The sequence below is a fragment of the Patagioenas fasciata genome, chromosome 1 (assembly GCF_037038585.1).
Source record: "Patagioenas fasciata isolate bPatFas1 chromosome 1, bPatFas1.hap1, whole genome shotgun sequence".
Lineage (NCBI taxonomy): Eukaryota > Metazoa > Chordata > Aves > Columbiformes > Columbidae > Patagioenas > Patagioenas fasciata.
Genome location: NC_092520.1, coordinates 149947008 through 149973985, shown reverse-complemented (window position 1 = coordinate 149973985; position 26978 = coordinate 149947008). Strand labels below are relative to the sequence as shown.

At 38.5% G+C, this 26978-nt stretch overlaps 1 protein-coding gene and 1 long non-coding RNA gene across 15 annotated transcripts in view; one reads left to right on the top strand and one right to left on the bottom strand.

Moving 5' to 3' along the window:
• The window catches only part of WNK1 (WNK lysine deficient protein kinase 1), a 106236-nt gene that overhangs the window by 57865 nt on the left and 21393 nt on the right, over positions 1 to 26978 (bottom strand). For 12 of the 13 annotated variants that reach the window (XM_071817457.1, XM_071817462.1, XM_071817460.1 and 9 more), the window contains exons 2-4: positions 13369 to 13541; positions 8185 to 8405; positions 6001 to 6158 (exon numbers count right to left, since the gene is read on the bottom strand). In XM_071817457.1, coding sequence (XP_071673558.1) covers positions 6001 to 6158; positions 8185 to 8405; positions 13369 to 13541 — 552 coding nt within the window. Of the gene's footprint in view, positions 1 to 6000; positions 6159 to 6226; positions 6252 to 8184; positions 8406 to 13368; positions 13542 to 26978 lie in introns of those variants that run through there. The other variant, XM_071817500.1, reaches the window with a different exon arrangement.
• LOC139829538 (uncharacterized) lies at positions 622 to 26978 on the top strand. Of its 2 annotated transcripts, XR_011742055.1 has the most exons (5): positions 622 to 848; positions 5001 to 5135; positions 5626 to 7367; positions 10060 to 10959; positions 26710 to 26978. It is a non-coding gene; the product is annotated as an uncharacterized lncRNA (long non-coding RNA). The 2 variants fall into 2 exon arrangements; XR_011742051.1 differs by lacking the exon at positions 26710 to 26978 and having other exon boundaries at positions 10060 to 11888.

Here is a 26978-nt window from a genome sequence, read left to right as displayed (position 1 = left end):
CTTTTAGCATCTGCTTTTACAACAGACTATTTGCTGTTTGAAGGGTCCCTCCCTGTAATTTTCCATTGATTCTTCTGCACTGCTTCTTGCGCTTGAAAGCTTGATAGGAAGGATGCCTCTCTATCTTTCTGAACCAGGCCAAGGAATCGAGTTATTCAAGGTTTAAAACAAACAAACAGAAAAACCCTCGCATATTGCTTCCAGAAAGCAAAACAGGCCTTAATCAACTTTTGTTAAGCACTACAAGTAAAACCAATCATAAGCCTAAAAATTAAGCACTTATACTTGTTGCCTATGACACCTCGGGAATAAAAAGAGAAAGAAAGGTGGGATGCCTTGGTGTTGCATCTCTAGTGAAAATTAAGTAGTTGACTAGGCTAGACAATTGTGATGCTTAACTTTTAGGACACTAAAAAAAGAGACTAATTTCATCTACAACTGACCAAACTGCAGTATTTAGTAACTGCCTTGTTTCCAGCCAAGAGAATGACCTTCACTCCAACCAGTGAGCCTCAGTTCCCACCAGTTTGGGAAAACGGGTTTTTAAACTAGATAGATACTGCCTGGTCAGGTTACTCATTATATATGTTGTCCCCTCAGGCCTTTTTTTTAAGCTCTGTAGAACAGAGAAGAAAAATGTGCCTGTTCTGTGGAACATTTTAGTACAGAACTTTTTTTTAAGTCAAAATGCTTTTTTTTTCCTTCTCACCTGAATGCCAGCTCAGAAGGCAGGCATTTATTTACAGAGAAGAGACTGGACTTCTGATGAAAGCGTAAAACTTCACTCTGTCAAAGTAAGCATGAAGAAAATTAAGTACAGAGCACAAGTCCATCGGGGAACTTAAAAGGTAAGTTTATATAAAGGGAGGGCGTGAGAAAGAAAAGGAAGTTTTCTGCTTATACTCAAGATAGATCGGTACATTTGAAACTGAGGATGGTCTTATTAACCTTTCTTGCAATGAACTGTTTAGGTTTTTATGTTAGTGGTAGATATGCAAGAATGATACAAATGATACCTTTGTCTTTTTACTAGTCCTGGGACTAGTCAATTACATAGAAAATTTAAGATGCCAGACATCCAAGTATTAGAGATTGAATAATCAGTACCTCTACATACTTACAAAAATAACCTCTGTGCTACAAAAAGAAAGCTCAAAGGAAATACAGCGTAAAAAATAATATATTACAAAAGGTCTGCACTACATCTGTAAATGGTGACTACAATGTGAGCAAGAAAAAAACCTCACTAGCTTGTGAAGCAACTGTGCAGGTTACATCAGTCTCACCAGAGGATGAGACAAAGCAGCTGAAGCTACTGCAGTTATGCCTTCATGGCACTGCTTCTCAAACAGACTAAATTAAGAAATCATACTTAAGATATCTGTTCTATAAATATCTCTGTTTTCATTTAGATGCACACGCAGCCCATTTCAAATATCTCGTGACAAACTGTTTAATTGAAATACGCATGGAACAGGTCAAAGAAAGAAAACTAGTCTCCAGAAAAGAACCAAGTCAGACAGGGAAACCTTTCTGAATTATACCAAGATATTAAAACTCTCTTTTTTGTGCAAGTCAGTATGTAACAGAAGTACCTTGATTACATTCGGTATTGAAACTGCATGTATTGCTTTGATTTGGTGCAGAATTAAAAAGGGGGGGGGGGGGAGGGAGGATAACCCATTATCTAATCTAGTAGTACATCATGAAGACAGTTGTGTCTGCACAAGAGGACAGAGAAAAGAGGCAGAAGAAACAAACAAACAAACAAATTCATCACAGTAGCAGGCAAGACTAACTTAGTAGTGCAGCTTATTTTCAGTTCATTACAGGCTTAGATGGCTTTTTTTGATGCGAAATAGGCAGTAAAGTGCTCACTGTATGCATTCGGTCCAAGATGATGAAACATACTGCTTAAACCTCAGAAGATGTTTTGTTTCCTCCCCTGCCCAATAAGGTAAAAACCCCAGGAGTTGTTTTCTTTATTTATTTCTTTAAGTACTAACTACTAATTTATTTGGAATAATTGCCAAAGGACAGCAAAGGATAGCTTCACTGAAGAAAACAGTTTTTTGAGACAAAATTTCAACATTATGATTTAATTAAAACAAAGAGGAAGGTTAAGCTTCTTTATGCTTGAGTGACAAGACATGCAGATCTCATTTTTCATTCTAAAGAAACTGCTAGCAAAAGGGTCAGGACTGAGTATGCTACAGGGTACAAGTACAGTGGTGACAATTCCATGTCAAACTCCTGCTACCCTCCCTACCAGAACTGTAAAAGAAAGTACGGCATAACACCTTGAGCCCTACAAATTGTAGACAGTTGTGGGGTTTTTTTAAGCTAGGCATTTACCCAGAATCTTCTACTGAAAGATGAATTCTTGTAGTTAAAGTGAGCCAGAAAACCAGTTTAATTGCACTTCTGTTCCTTGGGCCAGGGAAAATGAGGGGACTTCACCCCAGCACTGCTTTAAGGAAAAACGGGAGCTTCCCAGTGAGACAATGTAGACCATGGGTATCCAACTCATTTTCACCAGGGGGGCCCACGTCAGCCTCGTTGTTGCCTTCAAAGGGTTGAATGTCATTTTATGTCTTAAAATGTCATTCTGTGTCCTAAAATTACATTTTATGTCCTAAAATGATATTCGGCCCTTTGAAGGCAACCGCGAGGCTGACGTGGGCCCCCTGGTGAAAATGAGTTGGACACCCCCATGTAGACCATACAGGCAAGCATCTTTTGAACAGCAGACTCACACAGCAGTGCTGTTATCCAAGATATGAAGCAACAATAACTGCCAGAAAATGTCTCAAGTCTAGGAGGAACTTCAGCCTTTACATCTGATATCTAGATCTTTGCTTACATAACTGTATTTAATCAGAAAACTGCTTCCAACCATGAGGGGAGACTCTGAACAGAAGAGGTAGAACACATAACCTAGCACTCTGGGCAATCCCGGCAAACACCCCCACCCAACACGGCAGCATCTGGGCATCAGCTCAAGCGAATCCTATCACAAAAGGTGTACGGTCAAAATGCAGTGCACTTGAAGACCAAAGATATCAATGTACAGCTAAAATGGGAGAAAAGAATGCATGTTGGTAGTACCAAGTCCAGTCCTGAGAGGACAGCCTGGGCATTAAGGCACTTTTTACAAGTTTGTCCCAAGCGACAGCAAGGATTTAAGCTAACAAAGCAACTCCGCCTTTTCGTAAGCCTAATAGTTACTGCAAAGGTGGTGAGGGAAATCAATTAATTTAAATACATACCACCTGCACACTTCAATTTTATTGCCTTTGGGGTTTCAGCGGTTTTAAAGTTCGCACATGGTAAGAACTTTTGTGACTGTCAATAGCAGACTATTATTATTGTCTTTCATTCTGATCTCTGTGTATGCATTTAGTTAAAATAATCCTTTCATTTAAGGCACAGCAGGACTACAGCTGTTATTTCAAAATATTTCTAAACATGCCTAGAGAGGTAGCAAACTAAGGGGTTAAAATGAAAATGTTAAACATCTTCCACAAATTGCATTCACCCTCCAACATACATTAGAAGGAAATGTGTTGTTAAATACTGTTGCATGCATCTGCACATGAAGTTTTCCAACTCCACTCTGTTTTTGATGGTTTACACACTCTTCTTTTAAGCACTGAATTTCTTCACTGGTTCACCCCTCACCTACAACTGCAGATACTGTCAAAACTTCCGAAGTCTCCTTTGAAATTGAAGAAAATCTTTTCTTTAAAAGGGATCAAAGGACAAGTGCAGAAAAATAATACGGTTCTTTCTCATATTGGTTCACAGAGCTTTCACAGAGTGCTAAGAACAATATGAAGGGTTATTTATTTCACTTTCATAACAAGGTTCTGCTTTCCATAGGACAGAAAAAACACAGAATTCTTCATTATCAATAAAGACAGGTTTCCTGTTTTATTTCCAGATCATCTTTTTTTTCATTGAAAGCCTTCTTCAAAAGCTATTCAAGTTTTTGTTTGTGGTTGGTTTTGTTTTGATTTTTTAACAAACTGCTTTGCAACTACAATGAAATAAACAAACCCAAATATACCAAAGCCTTTCATTATCTGCCTAGAGGCAGAAAGATGTACATCTCATTTACCTTTCTGTCCTTTGCTCCTTCTGAAAGAAAAGATTCCCTTGACTCCATATTGAAGTATATTTTGGAGCTCTTAAGCAGCAGAAAAAAAAAAAAAACAATCAACACTTAAATTCAATCTGTGAACCATTAGCAGCAGAGTAGAAGGAGGTATTGGACAGACTGGAAAATTAACAGTGTTTCTCATCCACTTAGAAGTTGAACAGTTGAACAATGAGGAGAAAGAAGCATCAAGTAAAAAAAAGAAGCGGTAAGCTGAACCCTGGTAAGCCTCTAGTCTGCTACAAGCCCCTACAAGGCTTTCCAATTGCTAAGTACTTCACAGACCAGGAAAAAGACATCTCTTTAAAACCGGGGGACTTCCAAGCTTGAGACTGAATCAAAAGCTGACTCTCACCATGGCCCAGTTCCTAGCACTTTTTAAGGAATAAGCAAGGCAGCTACATCAGGTATCTGTTCCGAGAAAAAGTGCCCACCCAAATTATGCTGCTTTGATTCTGGCCAAGACACACATCTAAGCATTGCAAAACGCACCAAGACTGTTTTGGTAAGATACTTAGTTTTCTTTCACTGATCCAAATAGCTTGCAGATCAGATTATGCTTTAAGCGGAGTAAAGGCTACACTTCACCCTTGTTTTGCCTCTCTATTTAGAAAAATCACAGATAAGTCCACCAACACACACAAAAAAAAAAGATGCTCTGTGTATATACATGTATATAAACTTACTCTAACACTTGTTCAAAAAACAAAATGGCAATTGATCCCTTCTTTCATCCTCCTTCTGTGCCTCTTCAATATACCCCTTCAAAGAAGGAATAGTATTTTATTTCACCAAGCCTTCCTTCAGAATCTAAGACCGTAATTTTACCTGCCTTTTATAGGGTGAAGCATCAGGAATAACCGAGCATTTTATTTTTCCAAAGCCAAGCAAGTTGTTTATTAAATCCTCAACATCTCCAAGATAATATAGACAAAAAGATTAACAAGAATTCATTTGTCTACACTCACAGAAAGAGGTAAGTTTTTTTCCTCCCTTTGTACACCCGCACAGGCATTCTGAGAAATTCAATGCAAGTTTTCACTTCCCCAAGCAGCCACCTCACTATTCCTTCTGAATGCTTAGATCAGAACTTTGAATGCCTGCAATCTGGTTAACTGCACTGGTATAGTCTTCATGACACTGTTTTAGAGATCACAAAGTAAATCTGGCTACAGCCATTCTGAACATTTCTAGCACTACAGTTCTGTTGTCTGTGTTCAAGGTCTGTATGTTTCACTTCCTGTAGTCAAATGGGTAAACCCTTCTCAGCCTTACTTGATTTCACTCACAATGCTTCCACCACCACCATCACATTTACAAGCACTTTCCAGGTGGAATAGCTTCTTGCTATTTATCAGTTATTTCCACTGCATCATTATAAGAGCAACTGATCCACAGTAGCTAAGGACCATTTGGAATTCAGGAAACTATTAACTTAGGTAACGATTTATGATCTGTCTTGGCAGGCAGCTAAGCTGAAGTGCTCTGAGCTTGTGATCCATCTCTGTTTCACAAAACAAAGTTACCAGCTCATCTTCCAAGACTGAAATACTTCCACCATCCCTCCAGTGGCTTAGAAAATAATCCGTTATTATTCTAATGTGTTTTGTTGTATGGGTTTAGTTTGTTTGTTTGTTTTTAAACTCTATGCAATACTTTCTATGTATGAACACATGCAAAATTTTATTTTCTTTCATATATATCTTTCCACCCACCGCCCCAAAACCTCTTGTCAGCTTGTCTTTTTCCCCGCACACACTTGCACCGTACCATGCTACCCAGCTGGATTCCTTTGCTGCTAGTAGTAGTAGCTTTAGACTCAGTAGTGGGGAGGGACTTACACTGGTCACTCGACGGTAGATCTGCGCAGCATTTTGGCACTCGGAATAAGGATACTCAGACGTGGCCATCTCTAGCATACACATCCCAAAAGCATATACATCAACGGATTCATCATATTTCTCCTCATACATCTCAGGGGCCATGAACTCTGGGGTACCTTAAATTAAAAGAACGATTCAGACTCTAAATGTCTCAAAGCGAGCAGAGGCTGCTGGCGTTACTCACCGCAGGAGGAAGCGGATGGGCAGACCTGTGAGACAAGAGAAAGTGGAGGCAAAAAGAAGAGGGAGGAAACCCTTAGTCACTCTGTTGCATCAACATACTTGTGAGTCTTCCATTGCAAGGCCTTTATGAAATAAAAACGGCATGAAAGGACTGATGCAATTCCTGTTTTATGCGTGTTAGATAATTAAGTATCCAAACAGACTGGATTGGGCTGGAGTCAAATGGAGGAGAGAGGATAAGACGATGGGAAAACTGCAGACTAGCCATAGGCTGCAAACCAAATACTAAGAGGAGTTAAGACACTTACCTTTTCTCCTGTAAGAAACGAGGTACATTAAACCTTCTTTCAAAAATTACCCGACTGCCCTCTGCTGCAAAAGAAGTAGTATTGGTAAGAGCCCACAGCTAGTCTCTGACCTGGTGCTCTCCATCTTTTTGAAGTAGAATAGTTCAGGAAAGGCCTTGCAGTGAAAAACTCTCGTTACAAATGTCAATCTTTGTGAAAAAAAAAAAGGATAAAAAGTAATTTTCTGCAAAGGCCACTCACCAGAGCCCTTTTCTTCATATACTTACCTTCCCACCTGCAGTATATTTATAGGCCTACTGCAGATACAGGCATTAGTGAGGGACATCCTACAGTCAAAAATACTCAGAAATACAGAGAGATTGAGTTACAGGCATAGAGCGTGAGATTCAACAAGTCCCATTTAAATAGTGTGCAGAAAATTATTGCCCAGTGAAGCATCACAGCGTCCCCTCTGTAAGCAAAGGGATTGCCATTGTATGATCAGATTTACTTTAAGCCAGAGATGCAAGTTTGCTTTTGTAAATTTAAGCATAGAATTATTTCCTGCAGACACCAGATTCAAGTCAGCTTACAACTCTTTCTATAGCCACATCGCTTGTTTTCACCACGCTTAACAAAAAAAGAGGATGTAATTGCAGCCATTTATCCAAAGGCTAACTGATAACAGATAGCTAGATACAAAGTAGTAATTTTCCAATTATAAATGTGAGGGTAAGGCAAGTATGCTTAAGAAAATATATTTTTTGATACTGTAACTTTTTCTTTCCTGTCGATACTTTGACCTGGTGAAGAAGCAGGAAATATTTCAGCGACAGCTTGCAAGACAATTTACAGGTATGAATTGATCCCATCTAGGAATCTAGTATAGGACTGTTGAGTAATACTGCATTTTAGCAAGCTCTAAATGCTGAGAGTGAGAGCAACTTCATTCCCTGCCTATTCACCCAACTATAAAAACAAAGCTGATAAAACCAATTCTTTAAAGAATTCACAAGAAGGACTACAGTACTTCTATCAAACCAATTTCTGAAAAGGGCTATTACTGAATACATAAAAACAGAGCAAGTATAAAGGCAATACTTCCCCAATGCATCCTCCTAACTTACATAAATCCACCTTCTACGGACTCCCTAAGTAAGGCATTATACCACAGTCTCACTGTGACATAAAATACACATATCAACTTTGATATACCTTAGTTTCTGATTACACAAAGAGATTTAATATTAAACCCTGGTGACAACTAAAAAATTGGATGTATAAATTAATGTTAGACTAAATATCAAAACGTTGTTTGGACACCAAAATGTATTTGTAAATTCCTTAAAGCATCATATTAAAGCTGAGATTTATATGTAGTCAAGAGTGGTTTTATCAACCATGTTGCACTAAATCATTGGGCAGGGCAATGAATCTATATTCCAGAATACTTGATATTAACATACAAATACAAAAAGCACAACCAAAATTTCAATATGTAATCTCATCAGGAACACAGAATGACCTCAAGAGCCAAGAAACAAAGCCCACGCATTTTTCAGGCTTTGAACCATGTACCTTTGAAATCATATTTTTAAGGAAAGCTCTTACAAGACTCAAGTTTCCAAATAGGTAGACTGGTTCACCAGCCTCCAAAACAGGAGAGGCTTACCTATCACACTTTTGGCAAAAGAAGCTCGTTTCAGGGTTGCCAGCCCGAGGTCTCCAATCTTGACTGATCCAGTGGGGCCAGTAATAAAGATGTTGTCACATTTTAAGTCTCTATGAATAATGGGAGGAGTGCGCGTGTGTAGAAATTGTAAGCCTTTCAGTATCTGACGGCACCAGCTTCGCAGTACTTTAATTTTCATCACTTTAAATCTTTTCAAATACCTAATGAAAAAAGTTACAGCAGGTTAAACAGATTCTGCTGACAAGTAGTAGATTATGCTGTATCAGTTACTGCTCTGAAGTGTCGCAATTGAGACAGACAAACGACATAGACAAAGTTCTTCTTACGTACAAGCAGCAGTCTCCATTTATTGCCACAAACACTTTTTCATATAGTCTTTACCAGTTTCTGTGTCTTTTTGCTATTGGTTACAGGTTGCAATAGTAACATATCATTGACTAATTCTGCTAATGTCAATTTTACTCTTTTACTCCCTTCTTTCTCATGAGTACATCTTAATATATCCAGATACTCCTTTTATTCCCATCTTTCTCGTGGATAGGCCTTAATATCTTCAAGGCTAATTTCTGTTTCCATACCCTCTGTCAGGGAATCCATGGACCTGCCGTAGTTTCCCACACTGAAGTAAGAAAGCAATAAGGAGATGCACAAATTTCAACTTCACTTTCTATTGAAAAATCTACATGGGCATTTCAAGACTTTAGAGGAGCTGAAGATGATTTCCCCTTCCAAAACTTAAGCTGCCCTACTCAGAATTTCTACCCCTTTTCTTCTAGCCAGGACACCATAGTGCTGGAAGATAAAAGTGAAATGCTTGACCTATAGCTAATAATTCATTTGTATACAAAGTCACTCTACGATAATTAGGCAGTTGGCTTGCTTTTGAGGCACCACTTCCCTGAAAAATATAATTAAAAACTGATGTAATACAACTATTCTTTATCTATTCATTAAGAGGGTAAGTGGGGCACCAACGCCCAAATGCTAATAACAACCAAATAGAGTTGTTGCAAACCATGCAAGAGCTCTGAAGTCGTTACACCAAGGTTTATCAATATCAGTCCAAGCACTCTGGTCAAGGATTCCAGGTTACACTTTAAACCTGCTTCTAATTCACTTGTTGAGTTGCCAAGCGAATTAGAAATTCCTAGAGATCCCTTCTGTGGTGCCAGATGGGGTTCCATGACCTCAGTATGACTGGTTACTACTCACTACTTGGAAAGTATGGATAGATATGGATGGGACGTGGAAATCTTTAAAAAGGCTCTGTCAAATAATTGACATGGGAGAGTTCATACATAAGGTCAGTATCCCTCTGCAGGTAGAATATGGTCCAACCTTAATTGTTCTAGCATTGCCTCTTTTTAAAATCCCATGTCAGAAGAGTCAAATTTCATACCAAAAATATTTTCCAATGCTTATGACCTAAGACTACAACCTTATTCTACTCCTTAACTTCAACAGATTAGAGATGCCACAAGATGAATAACCTATGACAGTATTCTAGGGCTTTCTGGCAGTGTATTCTCACAACTCTTATTTGGGTAAAACAATTTTAAGTGAAGAGCTGTTGTTTTCTTCCTTTTGAAAAAGTATGGGCTGGAATACATTTGGAGAAAAGAACTAGTGTGTGTGTAGAGCAGGGACTTTATCCAATGTTACTCAAAGACCAGCTTCACACTACCGCAAGACTGGTAGTAAATTCTGTGGCAAGCATGGAGTCTAGCAACCACAGTCTTAAAATAAACCAAGTCATGTTCAATTATTCTGTGGTAGTGTTCAGTCTCTTCTGTATATCCATTTAATCAGGACAAAAATGCAGTATATTAATCCCTTTTACTTTAATTTCTCCAGTTCAAAAGAAGATCTGGAAAAATCAAGCTGCTGACAATAATCCTGTTGTGATAACAGGTCTGTAAAGGCAATCAGGAGGCAATCAGCTCCAGAAGGAAATCCAGTCTCAAAACAGAATGTAAAGACAGGCATGGAAAAAGCCGAGGAAGGAGACAAACCGAAGGAGGTTCTGGATCACATCAGCTACCACTTGAATTCTTGCTATTGACACAATCCTCATTCATCTCTCTTGAGCCTGTTCCAAAGATCACATGGTAGGGGCACTTCAGTTCAGCATCTGGAATCCCTAATTACATTCTTCGTTTCAAATATGCTAGTCCACTGCCAGCTTCTCACTGTTAAAGGACCTGTGTCCAACCCTCACCCAGCATCCTGCAGTGCTGCTGTCATTTTTCCATAACACTGTCATGAACTAAGTCACATGTCACTTAAGGCAGAAAACACTTTAAAATGGAAACATATATAAATATATAAAAATACAGACAAGCCTACTAGCCAGTATGTTTTCAATATTCCTATTATCATAGGATAACTCAGGCTTGAAGAGATGTCAGGAGGCTTTCTAGTCTAAGCTTCTGCTCAAGGTAGGGTCAGCCACGGTTACTCTGGGATGTAGCCAACCAAGTTTCTAATATCTCCAAGGATGGAGCCTGCACGATGTCCTGAGAGAACCCATTCCACTGCATGACTGTCACCACTGAAACAGCTTCTCTTTGTATCAGTCTGAACCTCTTATTTCAATTTATGCCTGTTGTTTCCAATCCTCCTACTATGCACCACTGTGAAGAGCCTGACTGAATCCCTCATATGCCCTGCAAGGCTGCTGTTCGGTCTGCCCCAAAGGATCCTCTTCTTCAGGATGACCAAGCCAAGTTCCCTCAGTTTTTCCTCACAGAGCAGGTATGCCAGCCCCTCCCTGAGCTTGCTCCTGCTTAATCACTGTCTTTCTTGCGTATTTTAAGGGGTAGTTTTCAATTTAAAAAAAAGATAGCTATTTGATATTGCACAGATTAAAAGCAAAGATGAGAAGACAAATCTTTCTTAATAGTTAGCTTCAATGAATAGAGAGAAACAGGAACTAGAGTTTGGCTTTTCGTCTCAAGGTTTGCTGGGGTTTTTTCAAGCAGGAAGGCTACTGACCTACAGCATCTCAGCTCGAGGAGCTATAGGTAACCCTCCTAAGTTGGCAGAGGTTGTTATGAAGCTACGTGCCCTACCGGACAGCTGACACATTCATTTGATGTGGATCAGGAACACACACTACAACAGTTTCAGACAAAAGTAGTGGCCAAGACCCAGGTCAGATTAAAAATTGCTGTCTTCATAAACACTATAACTAAGACTTAAAATAGACAACCTTTTTTTTTTTCCCAAATATTTTAATTCCATAATAGCATACAATATCACAAAGCAGTTTAAATATTTACAACAATTGAGTTGCAAAGCCTTTCCACTGGTACGCAAATGTTCAGGAACTTTTCTTCATGCAAAATTAGAAATCTACCCTGACAGCATTTGAAAAGAATGAGCCCACAAGATTTTAATATTATTTGTGTGTGTGTCTAAATGTATACAGATACTAAAGAAAAAGAACATTTTCTTTAAGATATCACCATGCTTTTCTTCTGTTCACTTTTTTACATCAAGTGACAACAATGTCTGTGTCCCAAATCACAAAATTATATTAAATGCAGGTAATGTAAGCATACTGAAAAAAGATATGGAAGCAACAGCCAAATATTATAAGCAAACTAGTGTGCATTGTAAATCTAGGAATATGACACAGGTATGTTAAGTATTTAATTATATTAAATCCGGCACATCAGAAATTTCCCATGTAGTTTACCTAACAAACCTCAAGTGAAGTGCACAAGAATAAACTAAATCACAATTATAACACAAACTATACAATGGTGGGGAAAAAGGCCATCCAGGAGTCCACTGCTTAAAAAAAAAAAATTCTGTTAGTTCTCTCTGAACAAAAAGACCTTCATACCTCACAGTACAAAATAATCCCACAGCCAGAAAACCTGAGGTATTTCTTCCTACCAACACCCTACTTTATGATTGCCTGTTGTTTCTATATCATCTTGCTTATGCCTCCACATAACAAGCCAATCCAAATAGGGGAGAAAGGAGTAAGAAAGGGAGAAAAAAGTTAAAACTAACACTACATATTCTAGCATAAAATTAGGTAACTTTCTTTGAAGGCTTCTATATAGAGCTATAAAACCTTTACTTTGCTACTGCTCTGAAAAAAGCACATGAAGCAACAGATCTATTATTTTAACTGAACTATCGACCTCAGAAAAGTCTTCCCTGCACACATGGCTAAAAAGAAAGCCCTCCAGCACTATTTCAAGAGACAAACACTTCCCTGTACATGCAGTCCAGACTCCCAAAGAGACATTTTTTCCTTCTTTAAGTATGTCCATTTGTGGCTATCAATAAGCATCATAAAAACGTAAGACGTTCACAGGCTATTTTAACCAACTAGATTGCAAATTGTTTCCAGCTCCTACAGCCTGCTGACACATTTAAGATTTGAATGCCTCTCCAAGACTTAAATAGGCACTGAATTAAGACAACAACCCACAATCCCTGAATTTCAAATGCTGGCAGTTTTATTTTTGTAGATTAATGGTGACTGGATGCTCAAAAACCAGCTCACAGCTCTGCAAGTTTCTCCGGTGGAAGGCAAAGGCGTGATTTCACTGCCACTCCCCACAGGCTCCACATACCACCAGAGGGCCCCCGCAGCAGTTCGATTTCTTGGTGTCTACTTTTTAACTCCGGCTTAAAAATAGACCTAGTTTCACTCATCTACTACTTCACAGGTTGAAATTGCAGGCATCTGCATACTTTCAGATTTTTGTTAGGTACTACTTTACAAAGGTTCAGCTAAACAGACAGGTGGTGGGTTGTTTTTTTTTTTACTTTTTACATATTATTTGTCCTGTAGTAACACTCAAAACCTTCCCAATAAGGTGAACTAATTCATGTTTTGAACTTTACAAACAAACTCTTGCTAACTGGAAGGTAGCTGGAGAGGAAAATGAAAGATTCTGAGAAGCTAAAATAAGCTTTGTCTTCCTGAGCTCTCAAAATCTGAAAGTTTTCTGCATATTCCTACTAGGACATTTACAAAGACAAATCCGACAAGCTTGCAAACTTAAAGGATGTCCCACCATACTCCGTAGTGCTAATAAGACTCTTCTTAAACAGGAAGTCTGAAATATCATCTATTTCGAGCGCTCTGATTTTGTGCTAATGATTCTTACATTATTTGACATGCCTAAATTTACTTACGTTTTCAATGTTCCAGATGTCATAAGTTCCGTCACAAGAACAATACATTTTTTTCCTTTGACTGTAGACTCCCAGGAATCATAGAATCTGACAATATTGGGATGCTGAAGCCCTTTAAGCATCCCAGCTTCCTCTTTAAATCTTTGTCGCTCTGACTTAGACAGCTTCCGATCCTAACGAAAAAGAAAAGGTACGTTAGAAAGCTTTGCTTTATTTCTTATTCAGAGAAGCAGCAACTTGAAAAACAGTTGGGTACAGTCAGTGAACAAGTAAATTAGCAGTTTTAAATGCCATTTTGTTTACAATTACCTTTAAACACTCTATTTAGAAGACATATTATAGTCTTTTTTATCCTGTTTTTTCCTTACAATTTGACTGCTCTCAGGGGTAAGAACTGGGAGTCTGTAGATTATCTCCTCTTCCTGTTTTCTCTTTCCCTACTCTAAAATCATTGCCTGACTTGAGGTGCAAGGGGTATAATGTCCTCAAATACTGAAGTGTTCAAAAGCAGACAAAATTGGATCATTTAAAGCTTCTCAGGCTGTACAAAACAATAATCTTTAGTTATTCCTCTGTGCATAATATCCAGACTCCTGGTAATAGATTGGATTAGTCCTCCACATAGGGACTAGACCATCAAACCTCTCTAACATGTAAAAGTATGTACAACTACAGAAGAACAAGGGAACATGCCAGATTTTCTTTGATTAAAAGCATGACCTCATGATTGAGCAAGTTTCCTGTAATCTAGCATCAAGGAAAACAAAAACATAACTCACACTAGAGACAGAAAGCAATCTTTTGGCCAGGGACAGATCACGAAAAAGCATTCCTGGAAAACATTGCTGTATTACCTACCAAAAACTGGCTATCGAATATCATCAGGAGTCTGAACAGCTATTATCAGAATAAGCTGCACATCTCAAGAGAAAACAGTCTCTTTGTGTCATTCAGTGCTGTAAACTTACCAATGCAGAAGCCATGTTAGACAGACTGATCAACTGAGATAAATATACATATACAGCTTGTATTAAAAAAAAAAATAAAAACATCACAATTCAGGATACGTTTAAAGCCCAGAATTTTAGAATCACTGTTTCAGCAGTTATTTAGGAATAAAGAGTGATCTCTGTCAAATCTGACTAATAATTTTAAGTCACTCCCTTCCATATTCCCTGCTCAATTAAAAGGAGGTAGTAAAAACAGGCAGGGTTTACTTTCACTGCTCACAACCTCCTCTTAACCTCCAGGCAGTAATTCTTCCTCCTTTGTTTACAGGTAATGTGTTTTCTCAATACCAAACAGCATGCTAATATCTAAACCATCCTATATTCACTTCGACCGTTAACTTTTTTTAAGAGGTTCACACACTATCTCTGGGCATGGAAAAACTTCATTTCCAGATGAAGCTCCAGTTTTCAGAAGTCTAAAAGTCTTCAAGGTGAAAGTTTGAAAACAGGTTTTAAATTACCTCAGGGCTCAGTAGCTCATCAGTGTCTATGAATGTCAACCACATACATACATTTACAGTTGCTTAGGAAGATGCTAAATTCTTAAGTCTCGCAAATTTAGTCTATAGACATCAAAAGCATTCAATCCTGCAACTCTTTCCCTCTGCAGAAATTAGCGCTACCACCTCTTCTCACTCCTGCATAAGCATACTTGCACAAATTTCAATATAACGTGTTTGCAGAAATACTTTGCAAACATTTCAGTATTCACATCTGTTTAGGTGTTGGATTTTTTTTTTTTAATACGGAATCAACACTTCATTTGAGCTATCTTACCCATCTAATAGCTTTCTTTTTGTTACAATGAACAAGGCAGCACAAGTTTTGTTTAAAACCAGTTAATCTTGACTGTTACTAATAGCTGACAGAGGAAAGCAGTGAGCTGCAATAGGTACATCAGCCAACAAGACCATCCACACATGCTTCCAAGAAACACCCAGTACTTCAAGCAATACAAAATTGCAATAAAAATAATTCGTACAGTAAAATAAAGCAGAGTCTTTTCAGTCTCTGCACTTGACGCATATAATTCACATTTTAAAGTTACTGTATAGCTGTAAATACAATTATTATATATGGTAATTATAAAAACAAGGCTGCAACAATTACTTGCATGTCACCTAAATTTAGCTATGTAATATGAACACCTGCATTTGGTTTTGTCCAAAACCTGGATTTTAGATATATATCTGGGCAAAATTTCCTTTATTTTGGGCATTCTAACAAGTTATCTACCATGAACACTACTAACCAGCTTTAGACTGCACTTGACATTAAATTCTCATCTTAGTCTATGTAAACCTAATCTCCCCTAAGGGTCTTACTCAGTGGTAAGACTTCCCTACCACTGTACTACTAGCCCCAAATAGAAACTTAGAAGTGGTAATCACTCTTATCAATGAACAGGCATGCATATTTTGACTCATTTCTCTTTCTGGTCACATCAATGGTAGCATCATGTTCCTGCAAACATATCTGTGACATTTAAAACAGACACTCAGCACTTCAGTGCTGGCATTAAAAAAAAATCCCACCAAGACAGTGACAATATACTAAGTAATTCAACACTGCTTTGAAAGTCACAGTGCCCTAATGATCTGCAACAAGTTTGGGCACAAACACTAGCCAACAAATTTCAGCCAGGGAAGACAGCTATGTTTTTGAAACCAAGGAAACATCACACCCTTCAGCAGTATATTGCAGCAGCAAAAGTGAACATTAAACAGAGTCATAAGAAAAAGACAGAGAGGCCACTTGTTTCATATGACTAGCAATGCATACTACCTTTAACCGCCCCCATTTCCTTGGATACACAACCCATACACTCATCCATAACAGTTATTTATATTTCTTTCCTTAAAGGAACACTAACTCTAGGAAACAGAAAAGGGTGAATATACTTCAAACAACCTTCATGTTCAGGAGAACACTGAGATCTCATGTACAATTACACCAACAAAATGAATCTGTATACATAATGACTGGCTATACTCATACAAACTACAATCTAATGCAACTCGCAAATAGCCTATAGGCCAACATGCAATTTAAAAATTATAAGTACACTTTCAAAACTCAAGTACTCCATACACCAGAACCTTAAAACATTTGAGATAGTGAGATAACACAGACTGCACAGAGATGTACTAGAATAAAGCTCATCTCAACTACTACATTTTGGCATCCTTTGAACTGTTAGTATGGACAAATGTGACTTCATGTTCTTTCTTTTACAAAGATGCAATTTAAGCAGCTGCAGATACTAAAACATTAAGATAAGAAGAAAAGAGAGCGCCATATGTAATTTGAGAGACTGAGAAATAGTGCTACCAGCCACATTATGTATGAATACTTGGGGAAGGGCAAGGGAATGAGAACATCTTGGTATCACATGAAATCCACACACAATCCACACACAGCAGAGCTGTAGCAGAGAGAAAGAAGCCATCATCACTTAGTGAGAATTTAAAAGAGCATTTTTCAAGAATTTGGGAAGGGGATAGCTTTCACAATCCTGTGTTGTAAATGTATACTCCAAGAGACTCCAAGGCCCAGATGTGTCTTTTCAACAAGGCAGCTACATGGGGCAATACTTGGAACCCACTGCGGTCATTGAGCTGGACTCCGCAGGAATGCAAGACCCTCAGCTCCATCTCCACCTCAAAAGAGGTCGCAAAAACATTTGTGGCATATCAACCAAAATAAGCACTCCATTTAATGAAGTTATCTTGAGGGTGAACCAAATAAGACGATCTTCTGAAGACTTTTTCCTGTAGCTCATAGTCTAAATAGGTATATAGTAGGATCCTAGTATAGGCGGATCATTTCAGCATGTATTTGCTGTTTTCATCTGGAAGCAAAACAGAGGTTTCACAACTTAATGTTTCAGTATCACAAAGTATAAAATTGGTTAAACAAATGCAATATTTTATTTTATTTTTATTTTATTTTTACATCAAACAGCCAGAAACTAAACAAAATACAAAGACACATAAGCTGCCTTTGCATAAGCCACGGAAACTTGAAAAATTTTATAAAGAAACCACTACTTTAAGAACCGCTAATAATATATGTGTGGATATCCTATCCTTCAAAGACCAATGTATTTTGGAATTCCTACCAGCAAAATTTAAAAAACAGTCTCCCCTCCCTCCTTCCCCAGTCTCTTTTTTTTACCATAATGAAACAACCTTAGACAATGCTCTATGTCTAAAAGTTAGCAAATCACATTGTTGTATCTTGGGTTAGCACGTGCTGAGCAGATATAGCCCAAATATTTAAAAATACACAAAGCTGTCAAAGTGCAGGAGAGCTTGCTTCCTAAAATGGATTTAACTATCCCATAAAATGGCCAGCATTGTTCTTCCTGAACTGATAGCTTCCCTGGAGGACTTGAGTGTCACATCCCAATCACTGGGCTGCCCTTCCAACAAACTGAAACAGATGCATCAAGCCCACTCCGTTCATTTCATTCATGCCTTTCCACCTACATTAAATTGTTTTGACAAGCCAGGACAAACAGCAAGGCTTCCCAGCACGTGACCCATGGTTCTACAGTGCCAGGGGCCTGAACAGAGACAGGCAGCAAGTGAAGCAATTGTTCAGCTCAGAATGATACAATAAGCTTTTCTTAGCTGTTTCCATTTATCCATGTACTTCTCTGATTTCTTTTGGTCATGAAAGAGTGATCAGTGGTGTTTACATTATTCAATGTAAAACAGGGATCTTGGTCATCATGATAAACCAGGTATATAGGCTTACTCTTTCACTAATGTACTTAAATTCACAGGAGCATGAATTACACACAGACCTTTTACTCCCTTTTCCTATCCCTGTACCTAGGTGCCTTATACAAATGCAAAAAACCCAACCCAAAACAACCCCCCAGTGCCAAGATTAGATATTGTACCAAGCCACAAAAACACAAAGCTCATCCGCAAAAATGCCTGTGTTCCTTTGGTGACTTTTTTTTCAGCCAAGGTTTAATATCCACTCAGCATCCTTAAAGAAGAAAATACATTTCTAGCACCTAAATTAACCTTAAATTTCAACTGGGTTGCACACATAGCTGGTGGGTCTGAGTAATTCCGCATACATTTTCCTTTCTAACTTTCCTTCTGAGTTCTGTCCTACTAGTATCATGACAAGAAATCACACATCTGCAAAGCACATCACACTACTGCACAGGGTTGCAGAGCCCAGCTCAGACACCTGAGGCAGCAGGAAAGCCACCTAAGCAAGGCATTGTTCTCTGCTCAGGCCATGCGAGTGTACCCGTCATCCAGACAGAGCCTAACTAAGGGCCTTCTCAGCCCCACTGTCCATGTTTACTGACACCAAATGGCCTGAGCTACATCCTAGGACAATTCAGCAGGCACTAAATGGACACGGTTGTGTAGAAGGGACACACTGTACTTCACTCTCAAACACATGCTACAGGATACCAAGCAAGTGGATAACAAGAGAAATACTCTATGTGGAAGGAACTAGGTCTGCTAAATGATGCTCTACATCCTCAAAGGTGATTTTCTGTTTCTTAATATCAAGTACAATTAATATAGCAAAAGTTCCATGGAACCTTTTTGCACAACACAGCAAACCTGACCCTGAAATCTTCCCATGGTCTCGATCTTCCACAAGGTAGTACACTCACAGGTGACAGAGATCAACTTCTAAAAGTTTTAAAAAAATAAAGAAAAAAAAAAAAAAGCACAGCTTGGAGAGCTGCTCCTTCTTCCACATTATTAGCAAGATAATAAAGAGGAAACAGAAAGACTGTACATTTTACATATTATGGACACATTTGACTAGGTTTCTGCACATCCCACTGCTAGATCCAGAAATACTACATAGCTGTAGTGCAGGGATAGCTAGTGGGTTGGGGTTTTTTTAATTAAACTACACTAGAGCAACACTGTGTAGCTTTTATCCCAAAAGATGCGCTAGAAAGCACAGCAGAAAAAATTAGTAGTAATGAACTGTCTTCAAGTGGTGTGATCTGACATCGTACAGCCATAACAGACTTCAAAGCTCTGTTAAATTATACATTGTCTATAGGTAAATTATCTATCTGTGCTGAGGTTACACAAAGCAGCATTTTATCAGGCTTCCCAAATTTCTGAAAATTTGAGGGGAAGACACTGCTGTTCGCAGCCTATTATTCAGAGGAAGAAGTAGCATACAGAAGAGACAAATGTTCTTCTGTGTGCATTTCTGCAGCATATGAGAAAGGCTTTGCAAGCCTTTTAGGCAAGGTTAATGAGGGGTCACCAGAGGAGAAGCTAGCAAGACTGCGCTCTGATATTCAGCACTGTTAATGGAATGAGGGCTTTGTGGGCTGCAGTGTTCTCATCCTGAAAACATCTAGCAGTTAAGAGGAGAAATGAGCACAGTGACCATTGAGCTAGATTAACAAAATATCAACAAAGAATCCACTGAGCTTAAAAATCATTCAGCATTGCACAATTAGTACCTAGAAACTGAAGACTCAGGACATAAGAACTGTATCTACTTTTCTGTGTCAACACATACTACTTCAGACTTACCAGCATTAAAGACTAGGTAGAGTGAAAAAATGAAGGTAGGGGAAGAGATTGTCCAAAATGCATCCCTGCAGAGCAGCAGACTTGAAAACTGATCAAGGATCTGCACTGATCCTTCTACCAGTATACCTTTCTACAAACCACTGAACACAAGAAACTGATTAAGTGGAGCTGAACAGCTCTTTTTCCAAAGCTTTCTTTCAATAAAGCTGCAGTACCCAAAAAATCACACAGCTTGGGAGAAGAATAAAACACACACTCTTTTATGCATTAGACTGCAAACTCCCAAAACAATGACTTGCAATGGAAGAAAAACAAGTAATCATATTGATATCAAAGAAATAGTACATGGATCTGAGGATCTCAGTATTCCTGCATTCCAGATGCTGATAACTGGTACTTCCAATCACAGAAGTGATTAGGCTGGAAACAAACTTTTAAGACCATCAGTCCAACCACTAGCATAACACTGACAAGTCCACCTCTAAAGCATTCCCCTGAGAACCTTGTCTAAACACCTTTTAAACACCTTCAGGGATGGTGACTCCACCACTTCCCTGAGCAGCCTGTTCCAATGCTTCACAATCCTTTCAGTGAAGACATTTTTCCTAACATCCAACCTAAACTCCCCCCAGCGCAACCTGAGGCCATTTCCTCTCGTCCTATCACTCGCTGTTTGGGAGGAGAGACCAACACCCTCCATGCTACAACCTCCTTTCAGGTAGCTGTAGAGAGCAACAGGGTCTCCCCTCAGCCTCCTTTTCTCCAGGTTAAACAGCCCCAGTCCCCTCAGCTGCCTCTCATCAGACCCTTCATCAGCCTCGTCACCCTCCTCTGAACTCTCTCCAGCACCTCAAAGTCTTTCTTGTACTGAGGGGCCCAAAACCTTTCAGTCCCTTTCCTCCTCATCTTAGATAGAGGAGGGAAGACAAAGTTCCTGAGGATGGGTAGTGGAATGAAATGCAATGCTAAGTTAACACTTACTGAATTTCACATTGCTCCTTGGCAAGTCTCCACAAGGAGAATCAGTTTTATATAAGCTACAGACAGCCTTCATGAAGTAAGCAAATAACCTTGAGAAAGATAACACTGAAATATAATAGATATAGCTAACACAATGGAAAAGAGTAGGCTTAAAACACTTACCTATTATATCTTTTAAAGTTCCTGATTAAGAATAAATATTATTTATAGGCTTCCTCTTACACAAGGTATTTAATATGCTTTAAGTTTCAGTAAAGTACACAAGTAGTCAACCTAAGTGAAAGGTTGAGGGATTACTCACATTAGTTGTAGAGTTTCCTGGTAAAAAGCATGTACCTGTACATGCTCTTCTGTATTTTCATTTCTAGCATTTCAATGCACAACAGCAGTACCACAGCAGAAAATTAATTAGAAGATGCAGTTCGTTTGTTAAAAACACATAAAGAATAAAATTGCTTCTTGTCCTTTCTCTTACCGTTGTAAGTGATACAGCAAACGTATGCAAGTTTATTGCTGCTGCTGGAAGGTTAGAATTAAAGAAACAAATTACACATATCTTGATGGAGATGATACTTGGGTAAACTAATGGTAAGAGGAAGAAGAGGAGGGGAATGAAAATGTCTGTGATCAAACAGAAGGGGAACAGACAGAAGCCTTTATCAGTCAGGACTTAGTCTTAAGAAGTCAATCATACATATCTTGAAAGAATCGATACTTGAGTAAACTGCAGGAAAAAATAAACAGAACTTTGTCTTAAGGTTGAAGGAAGAGCATCTGCAACTAGAGCCTATGTACATGACTGAAAGATACCAGCACTGCTCCTGATTTTATCCTGTGATTGTCTGTCAGTTTTCATGATTCTATGATTCACCACCACAGGGGAAGTGCAGAGAATACCAGCAATAATTTATATTCCTCTGACATGGTCACTTCCCACTTTTACATGTGCAGTAGCACCTGTGCCAGCAGCAGTAGTAGCAGCATCTAAGACACCTGGTGGCAGCAATGTCATAAGCTTAACATATGCAGTGAGAGTCTCCTGATAAGAGAAAAAGCAAGCATCAGAACTGAAGTTTGTGCTTGCTGGCACCAAGTTCTAGTAACACTAAACACAACTGACTGGTAACTAGTCACAATTATACAGTCATTCCAGGTCTTCGGCTAGAAAAAAAGATGTTGGCTATATCCTCAAGTTTCAAGGATCCCATAATTCATTAGAACATTCAGAACAAGTCTACTGCTGGCATTGTGACTGCTCTACAGGAAGCAGGCAGAAAGGAGTAACTAGACCATGTGAAAACAAAGATACTTTTTTTAAAAAGCTAGGAACACTGCAGATATGAGCCCACTAACTTGGTCAGACAAAGCCATTCTGCCTTCCTCACATCAAATAAATGGCAGAAGTGGGTTTGGAAGTGTCAGGAGTATGCAAATAAAATGTGTATCAGGAATACAGCAGCAGAAAAACACTTTCTCTGCAGGACAACAGTGGATCACAATGTTTCCTCCTTATGTAAGGTCACAAGAAATCTTAAAGTATGACTCCCAATAACAAAGTTTATCTTTTGTTACAGTAGCATTGTGGGAATTTTTGTTTTTGGCAATGCCAAAGATAACTACACTTGTGCACTTCAATACCACACACAATACTAAATGGAAGGTTCATGCCTAATGCTGACCACAGACAGATGCCAATATGCTGCCTAGAGCCCAGGGCAACCAGCTATATACCTCACTTCCCTCTTGCAAAGACAACAACAGAGAAGAGAACCTGTACAACCCCAAAAGGGCTAGAATAGTCTGGCTGACAGGCCAGAATTCAGACAGCATAATTTTTTCAGTTTTAACTTAAAATTTAAGAAGCATATGACACACCTGGCAACAAAGCACCTCACTTTTCCCAGGAAAATCAAACATCAGCAAAACAGTACCATGTGTGAATCTCTACTGGATTACTAGCTTGTTTTCCAGAGCTGTGTTGAGTGTGAATATACACATGAATAGAAGTCTATATTACTCCTCTCCCTACTCTCTCACATCAACACCAACAAAGGCAAAGCAAGGAAGGTCAAACTGAAGAACTGAACCAAATTCTACTTCCACAGGAAACAGTGACTAAGACTAATCAGTACATTACCTAATCCCATAATTTCCTTTTGGAAACTTGCACTCTCAGAATACAGCCATGAAAACTACATAGCAGCTTCAAGAGTACATTAAAAACTACACTAATATTTTATCAAATCAATTATATATTTTCTTTTGCTTTCCACACAATCAGGAAGAGAAAAATTTTAAACAGCAGATATTAAACCTGTGGCTCAGACATGACCTCTTCTGTAATCTCTCAGGTCCTCAGGAATCTGGTCTAAGAATGGCAGGCAACTGTTTAGGCTTCAGTCATTTCTATTCTAGGGTTGCTCTAGGCAACATTTGTGTTTCTTTACACAGAAGTCTGGAAAAAAAAAGATGGCTAAATGTTTTATTCAATTTATTCATCCTGAGAGGCTGAACATAAAAGACAGTAATCAAAACGCTGGGCTATACAAAAATCACCAATATTAGAACAGAAAGCTCATCTATTTATTTTCACTTTAAAATTGTTATTTGATCCATGGAAGATAAATAGATACGTTTGCTATCTGATACCAGTTCACAATAAGGCTTATGTTTATTACATATGGCTTATTAGAGAATTGAAGTGTTAGCTGAACTGAATTCTTGATAGCTATTAACCAGCTGGACCATCTTGTCACTTGGCTCAGATGCCTCATTAAAAGTTTTGAAGCTCACATCAATTATCATTTTGCACTGAATTGATTGCTTTGTCAGTGAAGGGGAAGGTACATCCGATCATCTCAGTTAAATTTTACTATTAAAATCCAATTCTCCATTGAGGGGTGACAACAGAACAGGAAAAAAAACCCTCCACAATCCATTCTGGTTACCTTACAGATTTATTAAGAGCAACTGCATCTCTTTTTGTTTCACCTATTTCTGTATGACCCTATGAGTCCTTTTATGAGTAGATACACATCTAGAACATTAGGGTGAACCCTTAACCAACTCTGATAAAGGCAAATCAATCTAGAGTATCAAAAACATACTACGGTTCTTCATCCTCCATGCTTCGCAAAGCTACTGGTGAAGGGGAAGAGTTGGCTACATCCACTTTTCAGTACACTGAGAAGTTGCATCAATATGCTGGTTGAAAACCATACATAAGTGTCAAGATGACTCCAAATATTTACTAATAACAATCAAAGTAGGAGGTACACAAGAACTAGTAATGTTCCTGCACCTCCGACTTCTTCCCTTGCAAAAATCCCAGCAAAAAGTCTAGAGGCAATAAACTTAAATTACCTACACAAGTATTTAAGCAGTCCCTGCAAGGCTGCCCCTGCACTCCTCCATTTGTAAAATGAACTCATGTCAGCCTACAGTACACATTAGCTTCAAGTTTACATGAAACATCAGTACGTATATCACATATGCAGTCTGAGTATACTAGAGTTGTTATTCTTCTCAGCTTTGCCACTGCTTCTGCAAACACATCCAACAAAATTACTTCATTTAATGTAAAAAAGTGGATTACTACCAGTTATGACAGGACGACTTAAGAAGTGTAGGCCAAGTGCTGGCAGCCAACGGAAAATCCTTACAATAATCACTAGAGAACTTCACGCCAGATATCTCTCATTCAGAGATAGATGTCTCATTCAGTGATCCTTCAGGGATTCATCTTAAAGTCTCAAATTATTGCCAGGTGTTCTGCATGTTCTTGCAAGATAGACAAAATAAAAAAGGGATCTCATGTAGGGAAAGACTGAAGAGTTCCAGAAACACTGAGTTTTATGGGGTGACCAAAATTTGCATTCTAGATAGGGTCACAGGAATACTGTGCATAAATACTAGTATTGGTATTAGCATTTCACAAACGTTAAAGTCCTAAAAAACATTGGCGGAGCACTTCTTTATTTTTTTAAGCCTCACTACATGCATGATGACCTACCTGTGATCTACCAGTATGCTCATCTTCAGCTCAGGCTTCTCGTAACGGGAAGCAGTAATACCTGACAGGTTGACTTATGAAATCAGGTTCTTGCATCACACCTGCATGCTTACTGTAGTCCTTCACAATGATACCATATACATTAGAGACATCAATGTTTACAATGCACTGTGTACGTCTTTCTTAGCAAACACCCTAAAAGATGTAGAACTAAAAAGTTACTCACATAGTCAGAAATATTTCAGACAATATCAAATCTACCTCTAATATGCAAACTTAAAAACATGCACAAAGCAAGGAAACTGAGCATAGATGAGGCAGAAGCCAGAAAACACTCAAACATTTAACAGTAGGCAAGTGGTAAGATGAACAACTATGAATACTGGCATGATGAAGCATACTCTGCATCCAGAGGCATAATTGGTTTTACAGTTTAACCCTGAATAATTTTAAAATTAGTTAAAATATTAGAGAAAACAGTGTAATTGAAATGCAGATGGAGGGACCAATCAGGTCCTATTATATAAAGCAACACAAGATACAATATATAAAAACAGTGAGTGTTTCGCCATACAGTAGATCAAGGTAATAATATACACACCTTGGATATAAAACAACTATCGTTACAAAAGTTGAACAACAAAATTTAAGTGTTGGATTGACCTGCAAGAAAGGGCTTTGACAACTAAAATTTAGTGTTGTAAAACAGCTGAGATGAAAGAAAATCAACAGAGTAATCTCCAAGGTGATTCAAAGCAGAGAGCTAAGGAAAAGTACTACAGGAACTTTTCGATGAATATTCAGGATTTTTTCTTTGGAATTTGGGGGCTACAATGGCAGTTAATACTGCCATTGGCAAGGCTATTTGGTATTACACTAAGGTTTTTTTTCTGAATAACACTACTGGGAATATCCCGCACTGACAGAAGACCAAACATGACCTAAAAGACCTTGGATGCTCACCACAACCTATCTATGAATCAGCTATTCAAACTCTCACAGCTTATCCAAAAAGTGTGTTTCTCATTACATTGTGCTTTAGTCACATACTGTCTGTCCTTGGTCTGGCGCCACTTTATTTCAATTGTTTGAACAGGAACACTGAAGGAATTTCTTGAAGATATATTATAATGTCTGAGGATGTCAATGGTCCAACAAATCTACCTTAAATGGGTCATTACAACCTATAACACACTTCCCTGTTTTCAGTTTACCTCTTGCTTTGTCACACTGAAGAACTCTACCTGCAGTTCAAATTTATTTTTAGTTGTGAAGAGTAACATACAAAAATAAAGTTTAAAAAAAAATCAAATACTTTCTCCCTACAGTGACATATCTGATGCTCTGTGCATCATATACCAAAACTATTACTGATGAATCATGTTTAACACTGAAAAAGCTTCCTTAGCCAAAAAGTCATCCACTATTGCTGCATCTAAAAGATGCTCTTAGGTGTTCAGCAAGTCTGCAAACACAAGAAGCCACAGAAGCTGGAATTAAAAGTGGCTTGTCAGAAAGCCGCACAAGCGTCCTGCTACTGCATCCCTTGCTTCAGCAGCAATAACTACATTTCTGTGAGGATAAGAGTGGGTGGGTTGATTTGAGACATTGCATATTAAGCTAAAGACAGTACCATAAAGATAACAGACACTCAGATCCGGTTTTAGTTTCAAATCCACTAGTTACTACTTTAACAAGAACCCAGACTTATTCTTGCTAGAAAGGTCAGTCAAGAAATTATCTTTCCCCACTCTTGAGACAACCAAGGTTACAAAAGACCCTTTTTTCACAGGCAGAGACAGGATCCAGACAGATCTCTGGACAGATACCTAATGGAGAAGACACGTTCATTTTGAAAATAAGAGCCTTCTGTCCAGCTATCAGGCAACAGGATGTGAGTGGAAGCAGGATGAAGTTTACATAAGCAGCAGCCTGGAAGCACCTGGGAATCAGTTCCTTTCCCCATCCTCTGTTGCCACTCCCACACTTTCTTCAATTGACTCAAAAACAACCCAAGTGCCAAGACAAACTTTACAATTAAAATTCTGATGTTTGAGTGCT